Here is a 16,521-nt window from a genome sequence, read left to right as displayed (position 1 = left end):
TGAAAGCCAGACACGGCCTTAGCCAGCAGTCCACATTTAAAAGTTTAAATATAAACCTAAAGAGACCTATGATGATGACCCTTCAGAAGATGGGAAATGTTTCATTGGGAGGGAATAGCTTTTCTTAGTTTAAATATTTTAAATTTTGTCCATGATTGGGTAATCCTTTACCCTAAAATAATTTCTACTAATACCTTAATGGAATTAAGGTTCTCTAATTTACAGAATCTGATCACTGCAAGGTCTTTTGCTTGGGATTCTTGCTCATGTCTTTTCATGAATCTTCCATTGAGGATTTATGATGCTTCAAGAGGACAGCCAATAGAGAAATAAAAGAGAGTCTTTGCCCTCAAAGACCTTATGATCAATTCTTTTAAAATCCAAGGAATTTGGTATTATTGAATACAATGAAAACTTTTCCAAATGTAATTCAGTCAACTTTCTTCTCAATTTTAGGGTCTTACTCAATTATAGAGCCCAAGATTGTGTTTACATATGTAAATGCTTATAAAATTTTTTTGGGGAGTGGGATCTTTGGACCTGAATTCTGATGTATTGGTACATGAAACTTTGCTTGAAGAAATCCCTTCTATCAAAACAAATCAGAGCCAACTTTACAACTTAGCCTCTTAGTGAGTTGCCTAAGGCAATGAAACATTGAAATTACTGGGTAATGGTGTTTCTTTTTTATCTTAACTTTCCAATGTGAATGTTTAAAGGCAAAGTATCAAACCTATGGGCCAAAGTGACCAAGACTCCTAAGTGTATCCAGAACCAGATTAAAATATAATTAGGAAATATTTAAAATAAAATAAAAATATAACAAAGATAATGTTAATAGATAGTTTTGCAAGTCAATGTGCACCTGCAGGGATCCTTATATACAGTTTAGTTCCCCTCCTTTCTACTTGAATTTAACACCTCTTATTTAGACCAATTTCTTTTGCATAGATTTCTCTAAAGATGCTTTGTAGTGTTCTGGATCACAATGTAATTAATTAGTACAATTTCATCTACAAATACAAATAAAATGAACTTCACCATAAACAGACCTTTCTGGAAAAGCTTTGTATATCTTTGACACAAGTGAACAGACATCTTTGATACTTCATATTAGAAAAAATCAGACACCAGGGGATGTTATCTTCTCTACATACCTCAGTCAGTTGTGTGACAATTAGGACTGTGACCCACTGTTGGAAACAATGAGAACCCACCTATTTCTATCTCATGCCTGAGTACCTCATGCCTGCCATTTTCTTGAGAAGATACTGCATGCTAGCCATCCTTTAGCAATGCTGGGTGCTTTCCCTCTCGTGTCCCCAGACACAGCAGCCTAGGCAACACACAATTTTTTCTTGGCAGCTCATTCCAAGAGCACTTCATTGCTGGGTCCTACTGAACTCTCTGTTTCTTAAGGAGGTCCCAGCTGGTTTTATCGTGGCCTTCCCTGCCACAAACCCTGCTCTCATACTTGGGAGACATCAGGGCACAAACTCCTCACATCCCAGGAGCACCTTGTCTCAAAGTCCCTCAACTTGTTCTTTTTCACCAAGACTTATTTTTTTTCTTTAAGCTTCCTCATTATGGTAACTATTCTACGTTGATTAAAGTGATTTTAAAAATGACAAGAGCCAACATCTTTACTTTTGCTCATGCTCTATCTTCAAAGTTGATAGCTTACTGAATCAGGTTGAGTTTCAATTCCCTTGAACACAGGGCAAAACTCTTTATCTTAATTTCATCTATCCCTGCCCCTAAGGATCAAAAACTGACTTCATTTATACCTGTGGTTTTAAAAACCCTATGCAAAAATAAAGACTCTAGGTTATAAATGATAGAAAAATACTAAATGGAAAGTCTGAAAATACTGCTCCTCTTTTCCCCATTTCTAGTCTAGACTTTGTAACTTAATTTGCTGAACTGCTTGATTCTTCTGGGCCTCAGTCCACAGTATCTGAATCTGTAAACTGGGCTAGGGAAAATATGAATTGTATATGCTATCTTAAGTCTTTCCCAGCTCTAAACATTTCTTGATTATAAATAAATGTAACATTCTAGACTCAGAATGAACATCAATGAGTATTTATACCACCCAAAAATAAGTGTAGAAACTGCCTTTTTTTCTTTTTTCCCCTAGGTTACACAAGCTAAACAGAAGCAAATTCCGGTACATATTTTGGAAGTGAAATTATATTCTCCCTTCTTACTATTCTGGGAAAGGGAGAGGAAAAGGAAAAAATGTATGTTCTTAGAATGCCCAGGAAGAACACCCAAGAGAAACATCTAAGTTGTCTTGAGAAAGATTCCATTGATATAATGACATTAGGTATTAAGTATTTTAATTTTTAAGGAATTTTAAAAAAATATATTAGGTCTTAGCACAGTACATTCATATCAGGATATAAAAATTTCAGGGATAAAACTTCTATCTTAAGTACATAGCTATAACCCAAGAAATTTCTCCCTTGGTGGGCTGCTGTGATGATCCTCTTCAGAATCTCATGACTCTTTGATAAGAAATACTGTCATAAAATGTTATCAGCACAGAGAGCTAAAAGCACTGTAGGGATCCACTGACTCCAACTCCCTCATTTTATGGATAAGGAAACAGATTCAGAGAGATCACACAGATAATAAACAGAAGGCACATGGTTCTAACTAAGGTTCTTTGACTATGAATCTAGCCTTTACACTGTAAAGTGAAAAGATATGAATCTTAAAAATGAACTGTGAAATGTTTCTCTCTTGTTTTACATATATCTAAAAGAAAATTGTTTAATTAACTTATGCAATCCTAGACTGATTTGTACAATCAGGTATCACATATTTGAGAATATTGGTAATAGTTTTCCCTCATCAGCTAGTCATCTTACCAAGAATGAAACTAAAGGCCAAAAAAACAAAGTCATTTATCAAGTCACAGAGATCATAAGAAGGAAGCAGAACCGATATTTGTTTCGTTTTTTTCTCTCTTTTTTTGTTAGACATGTTAAAATATGTTAAATCCAATATGTATAAACATATTTATACAATTCTCTTGCTGCACAAGAAAAATAAGATAAAAAAATAAAGTAAATGAGTAAGAAAACAAAATGAAAGTGAACAACAACAAAAAGAGTGAAAATACTATGTTGTGATCCACCTTCAGTTCCCACAGTCCTCTCTCTGGTTGCAGATGGCTCTCTTCATCACAAGATCTTTGGACCTGGCCTGAATCATCTCATTGTTGATGAAAATCACACAGAACCAATGTTTGAAAACCTGCCATGTAGTACTCTTTCTATTGGACCAAGTTGTCTCTCAGGTCTTCCATGGAAGTAGTACTCCTACTCTCAACCTCTCTTGTTCTCAGGCTATCATCCCCATATTGGCAAGATACTCCATCTCTCAACTTCAAATCTTTTTTAAAATTGTTTTATTTAGTTATTTCCAAATTACATGTAAAATATATTTTAACAATCATTTTTAAAATTTTTGATTTCCAAATTCTAGCTCTCCCTATATTCTTCCTTGCTCCTTGAAAAGAGAACCATTTGATTTCACTTTTACATGTGAGATCATGTAAAACGTATTTCCACGTTAGCCATGTTGCAAAAGAAAATAAACACGGAAAATAAAGAATTGTTTAAAAATATTCTTCAATTCTATTCAGAGCTTATCAGTTCTCTCTCTGGGGAGTGGATACCGCTTTTTTTTCATCAAGAGATCTTTGGAATTGTCTTAGAATCATTGTCTTTATCAGAGTATCTGAGTCTTTCACAGCTGATCCTTCTTAGTATATTGCTGTCATTGTGTAGACTTTCCCCTTTTGTTTGATCTATCTGGAATTCAAACTTATAGACGTATCGCTGAATCACAAGGTGTACACTATTGTATAGCCCTTGGAGCATAGTTCCAAATTATTTTCTAGAATGGTTGGACAAGTTCATAACTCCATCAACTGGGCATTATTATCTCAATTGTTCTACATCCCCTCAAGCATTTGTCATTTCCCTTTTCTATCATGATAATTAATAGGTGATATTTCAAAGTTGCTTTAATTTTAATTTCTCTAATCAATAGTGATTTAGAGCATATTTTCTCTTTTTAAGCAGTTGATTTCTTTTTATTGATATGTGCCCAATTACATATCTATAAATCTTTTGTGACATGAAGGCATATGTCATACATGCATGTATATATACTCTAGAGTTATTCTTATAGAGTATTTATTTATTCTTTTAAATGCCAATTGTATTTTATTCTTTCCAAATTTGAGTTGCAAAATATGTTCTCCCTTTCACCCTTCTCCCTAAGACAGCAATCTAATACAGGCTATATATGGTTATATATGTATAAATATTTCCATATTATTTATATTGTGAAAGAAAAATCAAAACAAGAGAAAACCATGAGAAAAAAAGCAAACAACAAAAGAAGTGAAAATAATATGTTTCAATCTACTTTTAATCTCCATAGTACTCTCTCTGGATGCAGATGGCATTTTCTATCTCAAATCTATGGGAATTGTCTTGGATCACTGCATTGCTGAGAAGAGCTAAATCTATCATTATTGATCACATAATCACATAATTACTGTGTATAATGCTCTCAATTCTGCTAACTTCACTCAGCATCAGTTCATATAAGTCTTTTCAGACTTTTCTGAATTCAGCTTAATAGAATGTATTTTCATGTGATGATGCATAGCTTTGATTTCTTCTTGTGAAAACTGCCTGTTCATATTCTTCAATTCATCAATTAAGGAATGACTTATTTTTATAAATTTGGCTCAGTTCCCTATATATTCAAGAAATGAGGCCTTTATCAGAAAAAACAGGGGAAGGGGGGAAGATTTCCCCATAGTTTCTGCTTTCTTTCTAATCTTAGCTGTATTGGTTTTGTTTGTGCAATTTTTTTTTACTTTAATGTAACTAAGATTATCCATTTTTTATTCTATAATACATTCGTGTTCATTTTCTGTGTGTATCTATGTCTGTCTGTTTCTCTCTATGTGTGTCTAACTCTCTCTGTCTCTATCTCTGTCTGTCTGTCTCTGTGTGTGTCTCTCTCTATCTCTGTCTCTCTGTAATAAGTTATTTCCTTTTCCAAAGATCTGACACTATTCCATTCTCCCATAATTTGCTTATCGTATCATCTTTTAAGTCTAAATCACATTCCTATTTTGACCTTATTCTCTCTGCAATATTTGATAGTGTTGATCTATTCTCTTTTTTCTCCTGGATATTCTTCCCTAAATTTTCCAATGAGGACTTTTCTGGTTCTCCTTTATGTCTCACCACTCCTCCTCATGCTCCTTAGTAGGTTCATAATCCCTATTTTTCCGATTGAAACAAGTAATGCCTGGACTAGCCCTCTAGAGGATCTCTGGACAAGCCTTGGTCTTAGGTAGAAGAGTGATGAAGGTAGGAGAGCCACCAGGAGGATCTCTGTTTCTGTCTCCATCTTCTGTGTCTCCTCTGCATCTGTGTCTGAGTCTCTCCTCTGTGTGTGCAAGTTTGAGATCTCCAAGTCTCCAGTCCTCTCAGCCCTTAAATACCTCAGTATGATTACATCATTACCACACTAAATACATGCCAACTAGAGTGATTACATCATTATATCATACTGAGTATGTGTGAACTAGAGAACCATTATCTCATCAATTACACTGAGTAAGCACCCTGCTGTAAGTATCCTTGCTTCAAGTAGAACACAGGCCCTGACTTCTCAGGAAGGGAGGTGAAAAATTCCAAAGGGAAATGGGGAGCCAAACCAGATATTTTTAGCAGGTTTCCTCTGGGCTAAAGGGTCTTATACCTCTCTCAGAATTCCCCCACTATCTGTGGCCCTCTACATGTACATTTTTTTGATCCTATGTAAAATTACTTAATTTTATCCAGTAACTAAGCTGTGGTTCTTTGTCTTTGAATTTAGTTTAGAAATTCAACTGGCCTGTAATGATTAAAGTTTAGAAATCCAATTCTGCTAACCTCTAATATATTCTTGTCTCGAGGAAATCTGCTATCCCTGAGAGATAAGGGTGGCCACCAGAAAGTCTGGTCTGTTATCTTAACACCATTGTGAGTATCCTTCAAGAGTGTTTGATTTGCTAACCCAAGAAGTTTGGCCTTGTAGCCCTAATTTTGCAAGTGGACTCAAAGAATGAACTTTCTTAGTCATAGGCAGGAAGGAGGGAATGGTTGCTAGCCTCTCATTCCCAATTTTCAAAGTATCACACTATTTCCCATGTCTCAGCTATTGTAATTCATGCACCTCGTGATGCTGCCAACCATATAACCAAGTGTATTATTTCCTCACCTATCCCATTCTGATCTTTGTTTTATGCTTATAAAAGAGATCTGTGCCTCAGAATCTTTGCCTAAATTGATACAGCCATCATCTGCTTTATTACCAAATTCAAACTCTGCTAATAAATAATGATCTTGCTCAGAGAGAGAACATGCCTTAGTTCACTTTTTGTTTAATTTTACTCATGATTCTTTCTTCTCATTAATATCATCAGATTCCATTGGTTCAATTATCTCTGTGTAAATGACTCCTAAATCTGTTTACCTTCTCCTACATTATATATCTCCTGAACTTCAGTACCATATTTCTAAGAATCTGCTGGATATCTCCCTAGTCTTCCCACAAACATCTCAAACTCATCGTATCAAAAATGGAATTGTGTTTTCAATTACACCTAACCATTCCTCTTGAGGACATCACCACTCTTTTAGTCAAGCTTGTTAACAAGCAGTGACCCTTAATAATTCCTGCCTAGCTCCCTCCCCAAAGGTAATGCTGTGCCAGTCCTGTTGACTTAGACAATTGCAACAGCCTTTTAACTGGTTTTCCTGCATCCTGCCACTGTCCACTTCATCCCATATTTCTCACCAATATTTCTGAAGCACCACATTACTATCCTCTGCAAGAAGTCTCAGTGGCTCCATTTTCTCAACAATAAAATATTCCTCTAACATTTAGAATCTTTCAGAAGCTGGCTCTAACCTATCCTTCCAGGCTAACTACATGTTTCTCATCCTCACGCACTCTATATTCTAGCCAAATTGGAATGCTTGCAATTTTTTCCATAAATCCCCATGTCTCTTCCTTTGCATGAGTTTATCTTCCAAAATTAAAATAGTCACTCCTTCAAACTTTTTCTTTTTGAAGCCCCAAGCAGTATTTAAGCCTCAAATAAAACATCATCACCTCCAACAAAAAGCTTTTCTTGATTCTGTTGTTTTTCTTTTTATCACTTCTTCAAAAAAATATTCTGTATTTATTCTGAATAAACTTTTAATTTGCTTATCTGCCTCCATGTTCCTCTGCCCTCTCAATAGAATATAAACTTTTGAAGGTTAGAGCTTATATTGTTTTTGTGCCTACAAATACCCCCAATTCCTAGAATACAGTAAACACTTAGTAAATATTTGCATACTTTCAGGAAGCAATATCAGAATAAGACTGTAAAGATAAGTGTGCAACTAGAATGTGAAAGGCCTTTTATACAGCATAAGGGTTAAGCATTTTATCCCCAAAGCAACAGAAAAGCATTAAAATTTTTTGAGGAGAACGAATGTGATCAGATTTGTGTATCTGGAAGATAACTTTAGCAAGCCTTTAAAATTTTTTAAATTATCTTTATATCCCCAGGACTTAACACCCATGCCTCGCATATAGCAAGGACGTAATAGATGCTACTTGATTGACTGAATATATTATTTTTTCTATACCCCATTTTCCTTAAACATTTTTTTTACAAACCTAGTTTAAGATGCCTCTTAAATAAGAATTCTTCAGGACCTCTATAAGTGATAAAAATAGAACATAACTGACATATTCCTACCCCTAAACCAATTACTTCATTGTGTAACATTTACATTCAAGGGCATACTACCATATTCAATGTTCTAAACTGAATATTATTAACATAAAGTCTCTTGCCCGAGGTGCTGATACATTTTAAAATTTCAAGATTCCAGGCCATCCCTATGTTTAGGATTCACAAAATTTTTTAAGTACATTGCTTTAGAGATATACAGCATCAGCAATTAGCTTGGTACCAAACCAAAAACTTACATGTTCATTTTCAATGTTCTGTAACAATCTTGGGTCATCGAATATACATGAATCACTAGTGGGAGGAGGCAACTGACTACAAGGAAGAACAGAAAAAAAAATTTCATGTGATAGAAATATATTCTTATTAGCATATGCATATTTATGTTAAATCAGAGTTCATAACTAGAAAGGACCTGAAGGCAACATCTGTCCATCCTTCTGCTACCCAAAAAAACTAAAATTTAAGTACACTAGGTACTATAAGGGTGTAGACAACCATACAAAACATTATTATAGCTCTCAAGGTGCTAACAAGGCAGGGCAAACCTGATCTCAAATAATTTGTATAAATATATATCAAAGAAAAAAGACTTGGAGTCAGTAGACAGGAAAGGGAACTGTAGGAGCAAAAGGAGAATGTTTATTGCATGCATTCAAATCAGCTATGGCGAAAGATGAATAGCAGGGCAAAGAAATCACAGAGATTATGAGAAAGTAAAGGCTAAAAAAGGAAATAAAAGCAAGCATACAGAATAGTACTAACAAAACCTGAAATGATATTCTATTTTTCATTTAATGTCTCCATCTTAATCTAAGAAAAAAGTATCACTCCATGAATATTTCTCAGCCCACAGCAGGCATTCTTTTATACCTCCCTCCACCATTATTTAAGCCACAGTTCATTAAGTATTATGATTATACAGTATTCTTAAAATACAATATAAATAAATCTTATAATTATGTTCACAGACATGCAAATGATATGTACGAACAGAAGCTATGATTAATAAATAAACAGATAGATAGATAGATAGATAGGTAGATAGATAGATAGAGCCACATGCATGGTAACTTTACATTAGTTCTAACAGATAATCACCTGAAGTCTTCTGAGGAGCGTTCTCTTTCCAGCTCTGGAAAATGGCTGTCCATTAATGTGGGAGAAAAATGCATTCATTATAGAACAGTGTGAGCACAACAACATTTTATAACAAAGGTTGAGTCAACAAATGGTTTATAAATTTGTTATTTATTGTATTAAACATGTAATAATTCTAATAATAGCATACACACACATATCACTTTAAAATTTGCAAAATGCTTTACAAGGATTATCTCATTTGATAATCATAACAAACCTGGGAGGTGAACGCTATTATCCACTTTACAGATGAGTAAACTGAGGCGATAGGGGTTAAGACTTGCCCAAGGTCACATAATTAGCAAGTGTCTAAGTAGAATTTGAACTCTGGTTTTCCTGCCACTAGGAAGCCTACAAAATCCTTTAGGCTCCTCACTACAAATTCTTACTTACACTTACACACACACACACACACACACACACAATACATGTATACATAATACACACACATATTAAATAAACCAGGGTTTTTTGTCACCAATGGTTTCTATTAAAATTCCATTAAGTATTAGTTGAACATCTCCAAGAATGTCTTCATATAAATACGTATACTTCTTCCCATGCTACTACGCAAAGAATCTGTGATTTTGTTAGTTTAGGCAACCCTTTCTAGCAGTCCTGATTACAACCCATCTATGAGAATAGATAAGACCTGGGGAGTTGCCTCAGGTACAGGGAAGCTAAATAACCAATCAAAAACCATACACTACATAAAATGAGAGCAATAGCATCTGATTCCAGGTCATTCTGACTCTAGCCTACTTTATCCACTATCCCCCAAATTACTACCATATCAAGGATAAATATACTTCATGAATAACTTTTCTTTTTTCACAAAAAAAAGTAGAATTTCCAGATATCTGTCAAAGCAACTAAAGATGAAGCAAAGTAAACCCAATGGAAATTTGCAGTGAGGTACAGAGAAATGATACTAACCCATAGGTTACTCCAGCAATGCTACATTTCTTGAAGGTCATAATATTGCATGTAAGGGTTCCTGTTTTATCAGAAAATAGATATTTAACCTATAAGGAAAGAGAATAGCAGAATGGTCATTATTATTCAAAAATCATAATTAGTAAAAGCTATTTCTTCTAAAATAAAGGCTATCTAAATTCAAAATCTGTAACTTGCCATGGAGTCTAGACAGGTCAAATGCTCTCAATCTTTTATACATAATCATAACTTTCTCTAATATAAGACTGATTCATACAGTAATGTGCCAAGAAGGAAATGAACATCAATCCTAAAACTATTACAAAAGCATAAGATTAGCAGACAACTCTGTTCATCATTTCCTTGCTTCTAAATGACTTAATGGAAACATGTCATTCTATATTTTCAAATGTACAGATTCTATAGCTTCCTCCAAGTCTCACTCCTTATCCCCAACCCCAAGTCTCTAAAATGTTCTGCAATAAAATTGTACATGGAATGGATACTCTTAAAACCCTAAAAATTTCCATTTTTTTCAATCATGTGTCAAACATAAACATTTCCATAGCCATTTCAAGCATGGGTCCTCCTCCAATACTCAATTTTAAAAACCTAGAAACCCTGTAACCTGGTCTGGGACATAGGACAAGGAAATCAGATGCTCTTTCATCAGTGTTCAGTCTAATTAAATAAGGTGAGAAAAATGACAATGCTATAAAAGTTTCCAAGCTGGGGAATGTTTCCCCCACATAGGAAAAGATAATGATAATAATGGCTAGCATTTATATAACACTTATGTTACAGGAACTGTGGTAAGCTCTCTGCAAATATTATTTCATTTGATTTTTACTATAATTCCAGGGAGGTAGGTACTGTTATGATTCTTATTTTACAGATGAGGAAACTGAGACCAATAGAGATGTCATTTGTCCAAGTTCATGTATCTAATTAAGTGTCTGAAGATAATTTTGAACTGAGGTCTTCCTGACTTCATGCCTACTACTCTATCCCCTGTGCACCCTATTCTGTCTTGTGGGTACTGAAGGCATGTATAATGTGTTTGACAATTAATAATTTTTTGGAATAGCATTCAGATAGGCCAGATGTACTGGAAGGCTATTTAATCTGAAGATCCAATGATATAAAAATATGTAGTTATGTTCATCAGTAAGCACACTCAGGTTAGAGAGGGAGAACAAAGAAGTGACATTTCCAAAGATGAAAAAAATCAGGTTTTGCTTTAGTGTTGCTGTTAAATGAGGGCCTTTTGATAGTGTTACCCCTTTGAACTCTCTCACACATTACAATCAAGCAATTTATTAAGCATGTATTAAGGACCTATAATGTATAGATCAGGGGTCCTCAAACTACGGGCCGCGGGCCAGATGCGGCAGTAGAGGACAATTATCCCCCTCACCCAGGGCTATGAAGTTTCTTTATTTAAAGGCCCACAAAACAAAGTTTTTGTTTTTACTGTAGTTGGGCCCTCCAACAGTCTGAGGCACAGTGAACTGGCCCCCTATTTAAAAAGTTTGAGGACCCCTGTAAAGTATTGTGCTAGGCAGTTTCTGGAAATACACTGGAAAAGTAAAAATTAGCAGGTTTCCTGACTGGCTCCACAGTCAGAGGAGTTTGATTCTGATTCCACCTTGATCTTACTATCTGTGTGACTTTGAGCAAGTTATTCAGCCTTCCCACCATCAATTTATTCACCTCTAAGATGAAAGGATTAGATTGAGTCCTTCCAAATCTAACCCTTGATTATTGCAGAATTACAAAGAATAAACATAACTCTAAGAGATACATGAAAAAACACCCCCAACCTAGTTTTTTGGGGTTTTTTTTGTTTTTACTGAGGCAATTGCAGTTAAGTGACTTGCCCAGGGTCACACAGCTAGGAAGTGTTAAGTATCTAAGGCCAGATTTGAACTCAGGTCCTCCTGACTTCAGGGCTGGTACTCTATCCACTGTGCCACCTAGCTGCCCCCCAATCTAGTCTTTTGAAAATGTGGGAGATCTATGGATGTGGGTACATTGTGGCATTTATTAATCAATTCGGTTGACTTTTTCTTTTCTTTTTCCTCTTTAAAATATATTGTTACAGGTGATGTAACTTGGGGAGGAGAGAAGGGAGTGATATGAGGAGAAATATATATATATATAATACACACACACATACACAAATATACATATACATATAACATATAACAAACATGACAGAGTCAGAAAGGAAGAAGAAAAGATACTATAAGAGATCACTTTTAGCTTGCTGCAGGGGAAAGCAACGATTTCAAGGAGAAAGTAATTTAAACTGAACTCTCACCAAACACAGACATAAAGACTGAGACAGCCTGAACAAATATACTGGGCCAGAAGAAGATGGGCTAAGTCTGATTTGGCTTGAATGTGGAGACAGTGAAGATTTGGATAAGGTACAGCTGGAAACAGAATCTGGCAAGCAGCTAGAATATTTTAAACATCAGGCCAAGGAGGTTGCATTGTATCTTATCAGCAATGGGGAAAACTGAACATTCTGGAATGGGAATGGGATAAAAATAGACCCATCCACAAAAAAATTAAGAGATGACAATAGTCTAGACTATTATAATATTACAGAAAAAGATGATATGATAGAGATGAGGAGATAGATATAGGAAATGGTCCTGATGTAGTTTCCAATAATTTATGCTTGTTAACAATTAATAATGATGGCAGCAAAAGCTACTCAAATTTATATAGCAGTTTGAAGGTTACCAATGAGATTTCTTTAGGGAACCACTCTGTGGAGTGAGCAGAGCAAACATTATACCATCCCCATTTTATAGATGGGAAAATGGACATTCCACAGTGTATCTCAATAAGAGAGGCAGGTTAGAAAACCTCACCACATCCCAATGCTCAAACTCATAGATAGCAGGGTCTTTGCCTTAACATGGCTAGACAGAGTAAAAGTCCATCTCTTCCTCTTTTCAGATGGCCACATCCTAGCTCTTGCTGACTTTGAGGGGAATAATCTGTAGTTAAATCTGTTTCTTCTCCTTTGCTTAAGTTTTCCCTTTTGTCTTCCTCAAATGCTCCTTCCTACTCCCTGCCCTCTTTCTCTAATTCTAAAAAAAAAGGTTCTTACCTGTCCAAGCTCTTCATTCAGGTTTGATGTCCGGGCCATTGCAGGGGTGTCATTTTCCATATAATACATATCCAGGTCCTGAAAGAAATAGGAGGACACGGAGCAAGTCAAGAAGTGCCATGGTAGGGAAGAGCTGACAATTCCTTTAGAAAGCCTACACATCGTGGCTGACTCACTGGGGTGACTGCCACAGAGGAAGGGGTCATAGAGAAATATACATACATACATACATACATACATATATATACACACATACATACACACACTTATGTGTGTATGTATGTAAAATTACCACCAAAGCAATCATCTGAGAAAACATTCCTGAAGCTCTAAATCAATTCCATCATTTCTACTTAAAATTCCCTTCTGAAATGCATCTACCCACTCCTTTGCAGAGGTAGGTCTTTGGATTTCAAAATTGCATATATTACTAAATTTCTTTAACATATGAATAAGGTTTGGTGGATTTTTTCATTTATTCCCCTTTTTCTTTAAAAAGATGTTTTTGTTATATGTGATGGCTTTCTAAGAGGGATGCTGGGGGAAATTTAAGCAATAAAAAGAAAAAAAAGATGGAAATTAAATTTATTTTTTAAATCATCTTTTCAAATATTTAAGTCTCTTCTGCAACTCCAGTAGACACTTTCCTCTTCAATATATACTGATTTCTAAGTCTCTTAGTAATGCTTTGGCATTTTTCTCTCTCTCTCTCTCTTACACACACACACACACACACACACACAGAGATATTCCTCACTTTGCCAGAGGAACCTCTCTACAGAACAATATATGATTAATATAAATACTTCATAATTACTAAAAAACCAAAACTGTTTAGAACTTACAATCCAAGACATTTTATTTGCTAAGGCGGCTACAATTAATTTCCAAAATTCTTAATATGAAAGTGAAAATCAGGCTGACCCTGTCCTGTAGCTGAAAAAACTTATCTTAATTATTTCTGCTTTGAATACTCACCCAGTTTATAAAAAGGGCCTGAATAAATTTTACAACTTCAAGAGTGACCAGAAGACTAATTGGAATGAGATTGTTATACAAGATGATAAATGTCAACAAATTATATCCAAAATTGTTGGAAATTCCCTCTGTGAAAGAAAGTCGATAAGAGAAAACCATATAGTTTGAGTTAAAGTTTCTATATAGTTTCACATACTGTCACATTATCTAAATGCATTATTCATGGACTTTGTGCTAAGAGGAAAAAATTAAAACTCAAGTTCTAATTTTAAAAAATATGAAAACATTAACATTAATATTAAAGAGTCAGTCTTGCATCTCCTTCATAAAACATACAATTGTGGAACTTTTATGCACCAGCATATTAAGGACATTTGATTTTTTCAGCATAGAAAACATCTTCAATGGCAAGTCACAACCATCTACAATTTTATAGAATTATATGATATACAGCAACTCACCCACGGTCATACAGCTAGTAACATTAGAGGCAGGATTTAAACTCAGGCCTTCCTAATTCCAAGGTTACTGCTTTATCCACTATATCATTCTGCATTTGTTATAATGATTAATAAATATTTATGAAAAAAATGCAAAATTAAGCCTATCCAATTGCTGAGTAAGTTAAAAAATTTGAAAGCTAGACTAAAAGATCTGAAATTTTTTGTATGAAGTATGATCTTTATTGACAAAAACATTCTGAAACAATAAGAATGCAACCCACTCTCACTAAAAATGTATTTCAAAACATTATTATAGGATTATAGGAGTTAAAAAAAAAACCCAACTAATATGACATTCCAAGTCATCCCGATTCCAAAATGAGCTTTTTATTTGCTATTCAATTCTAGATTTTGATATGTAGACCAATCATAGATGCTCAAGAGTTGGAAAGACCTTAGAGGCCATCCAGTTGAAGTCAAATGTAAGCCCACATCCTTTCTATAGCATCTCTGAAAAACAATCATTTGCCTCTATTTAAAGCCCTTTATGGACAGGTTATTTCTTATCTCCTAGGAAACCCATTCCACTTTGGATCACTATAATTTTGGAGAAGTTTTTCCTGGAATCATGCTGTAATCTCTCTATGGCTTTCATCCACTGATCCACTTGTTCAAACACTGTTTTCAAACAACCTAAACATAATCCTAATCCCTCTTCTAAATAATAACTCTTCAATTACTTGGAGACCAATATGGTAATCTGGCTAAATCTTCTTTTGTCCAGACTTAGTAACTCCCATTTTCATTATTCAACTCCCACAAGAAATGGTTTTGAGTCTCCTTAACATCCCAACCACATATTTTGTCAATTTTATCTTATCTTTCCTAAACTGCAACTCTCAGGCTTAATGCAATATTCCAAACAGACTATGTAAAAGAACTATCACCTTTTCATTCTGGATCTATGATTCTATCAAAAACAAAAGAGATCTTTACATATATTAGTAAATAATAAAATAACATTGAGAAAAAAGTATATATAAAAAACTAAAAAAAGTGTTCACTCCCCCATAAAAATACAAAAATAAATGAAAGAATAAAAGAGAACTTTACATTTATAGATGGTGATTTATAACACTATAAACTACATTATCTCCTTAGAACAATGTTTCTTAAATTGGGATCTATGAAAATCTTATTTGTTAATTGTATTTTAATATAATTGATTTCCTACATAATCCTATGTATTTTATATTATGCATTTAAAAACGCTTTTCTGAGATGTGTCCATTGGTTTCACAAGACTGCTCAAGGAGTCCAAGCCTAAAAAAAAAAAAAAAAAAAAAAAAAAGGTTCCTGCCTTGGAACAATCCTGTACAATCCTGTAAAGTAAGCAGAGCAGGTATTGCCCTCAATTTACAAGTAGGGAAGCAGGGAAACAAAGGCTTGGAGAATATCATATGCTTAGTGAAGAACACTACCAAGGCTTACATTCCTTTTTCTAATTTCAAACACCAGCAGCCTTTTTTGCTGTCAAGCAGTACTGCACATGATCCATTTTATATACTTGGATCAGGACTATTGGTTCTGTGAGGTTAGCAGACAAGCAAAGAAAGGAGGGAGGGAGAATTGGAGAACTGGTGTGAGGTTAAAGTGAGCAAAATATGAAGCATAGGTAATTGATTTAATAATGACATTGCAACTCAGTTTTCTTTCCAAAAACCCAAAATCAAGATGTTAAGTGAGTCAACTCACTAGCTTAAAGGTCAGGGGGAAAAATCACATTAATGTAAGCCTCTGCACTTCAGTGGGCCTCTCTCCAAGTTGCCAGGCTTGAAAAACTCACTATTTTAGAGCCAACTTGATGCTGGATCTCTTAAACATTAACAAGGCCAATCTTTCTATTACAATTGTAATAATAATAGTAACAACAATAATACTAAGCATTTATATAGATTAGATTATAGATTAGAAAAACATTTTAAAGATATCTCATTTTTAACCTCACAAGAAAACTAAGGCAGAGGATAACTTGTCTAGCTCACATAGCTTATAAATGTCTA

The 16,521-nt window shown here is 34.6% G+C and overlaps 1 protein-coding gene across 8 annotated transcripts in view; it reads right to left on the bottom strand.

Moving 5' to 3' along the window:
- ATP8A2 (ATPase phospholipid transporting 8A2) overlaps positions 1 to 16,521 on the bottom strand; it is a 702,047-nt gene that overhangs the window by 473,613 nt on the left and 211,913 nt on the right. For all 8 annotated transcript variants that reach the window (XM_031960776.1, XM_031960775.1, XM_031960778.1 and 5 more), the window contains 5 exons: positions 14,016 to 14,143; positions 13,038 to 13,115; positions 9,911 to 9,999; positions 8,933 to 8,977; positions 8,071 to 8,146 (listed from right to left, as the gene is read on the bottom strand). In XM_031960776.1, the coding sequence (XP_031816636.1) occupies positions 8,071 to 8,146; positions 8,933 to 8,977; positions 9,911 to 9,999; positions 13,038 to 13,115; positions 14,016 to 14,143 (416 nt within the window). The remainder of the gene's footprint in view (positions 1 to 8,070; positions 8,147 to 8,932; positions 8,978 to 9,910; positions 10,000 to 13,037; positions 13,116 to 14,015; positions 14,144 to 16,521) is intronic.

The sequence above is a fragment of the Sarcophilus harrisii genome, chromosome 3, assembly GCF_902635505.1.
Source record: "Sarcophilus harrisii chromosome 3, mSarHar1.11, whole genome shotgun sequence".
Lineage (NCBI taxonomy): Eukaryota > Metazoa > Chordata > Mammalia > Dasyuromorphia > Dasyuridae > Sarcophilus > Sarcophilus harrisii.
Note: the sequence above shows the minus strand (reverse complement) of the source record. Positions and strands in the feature narration are given on the sequence as shown.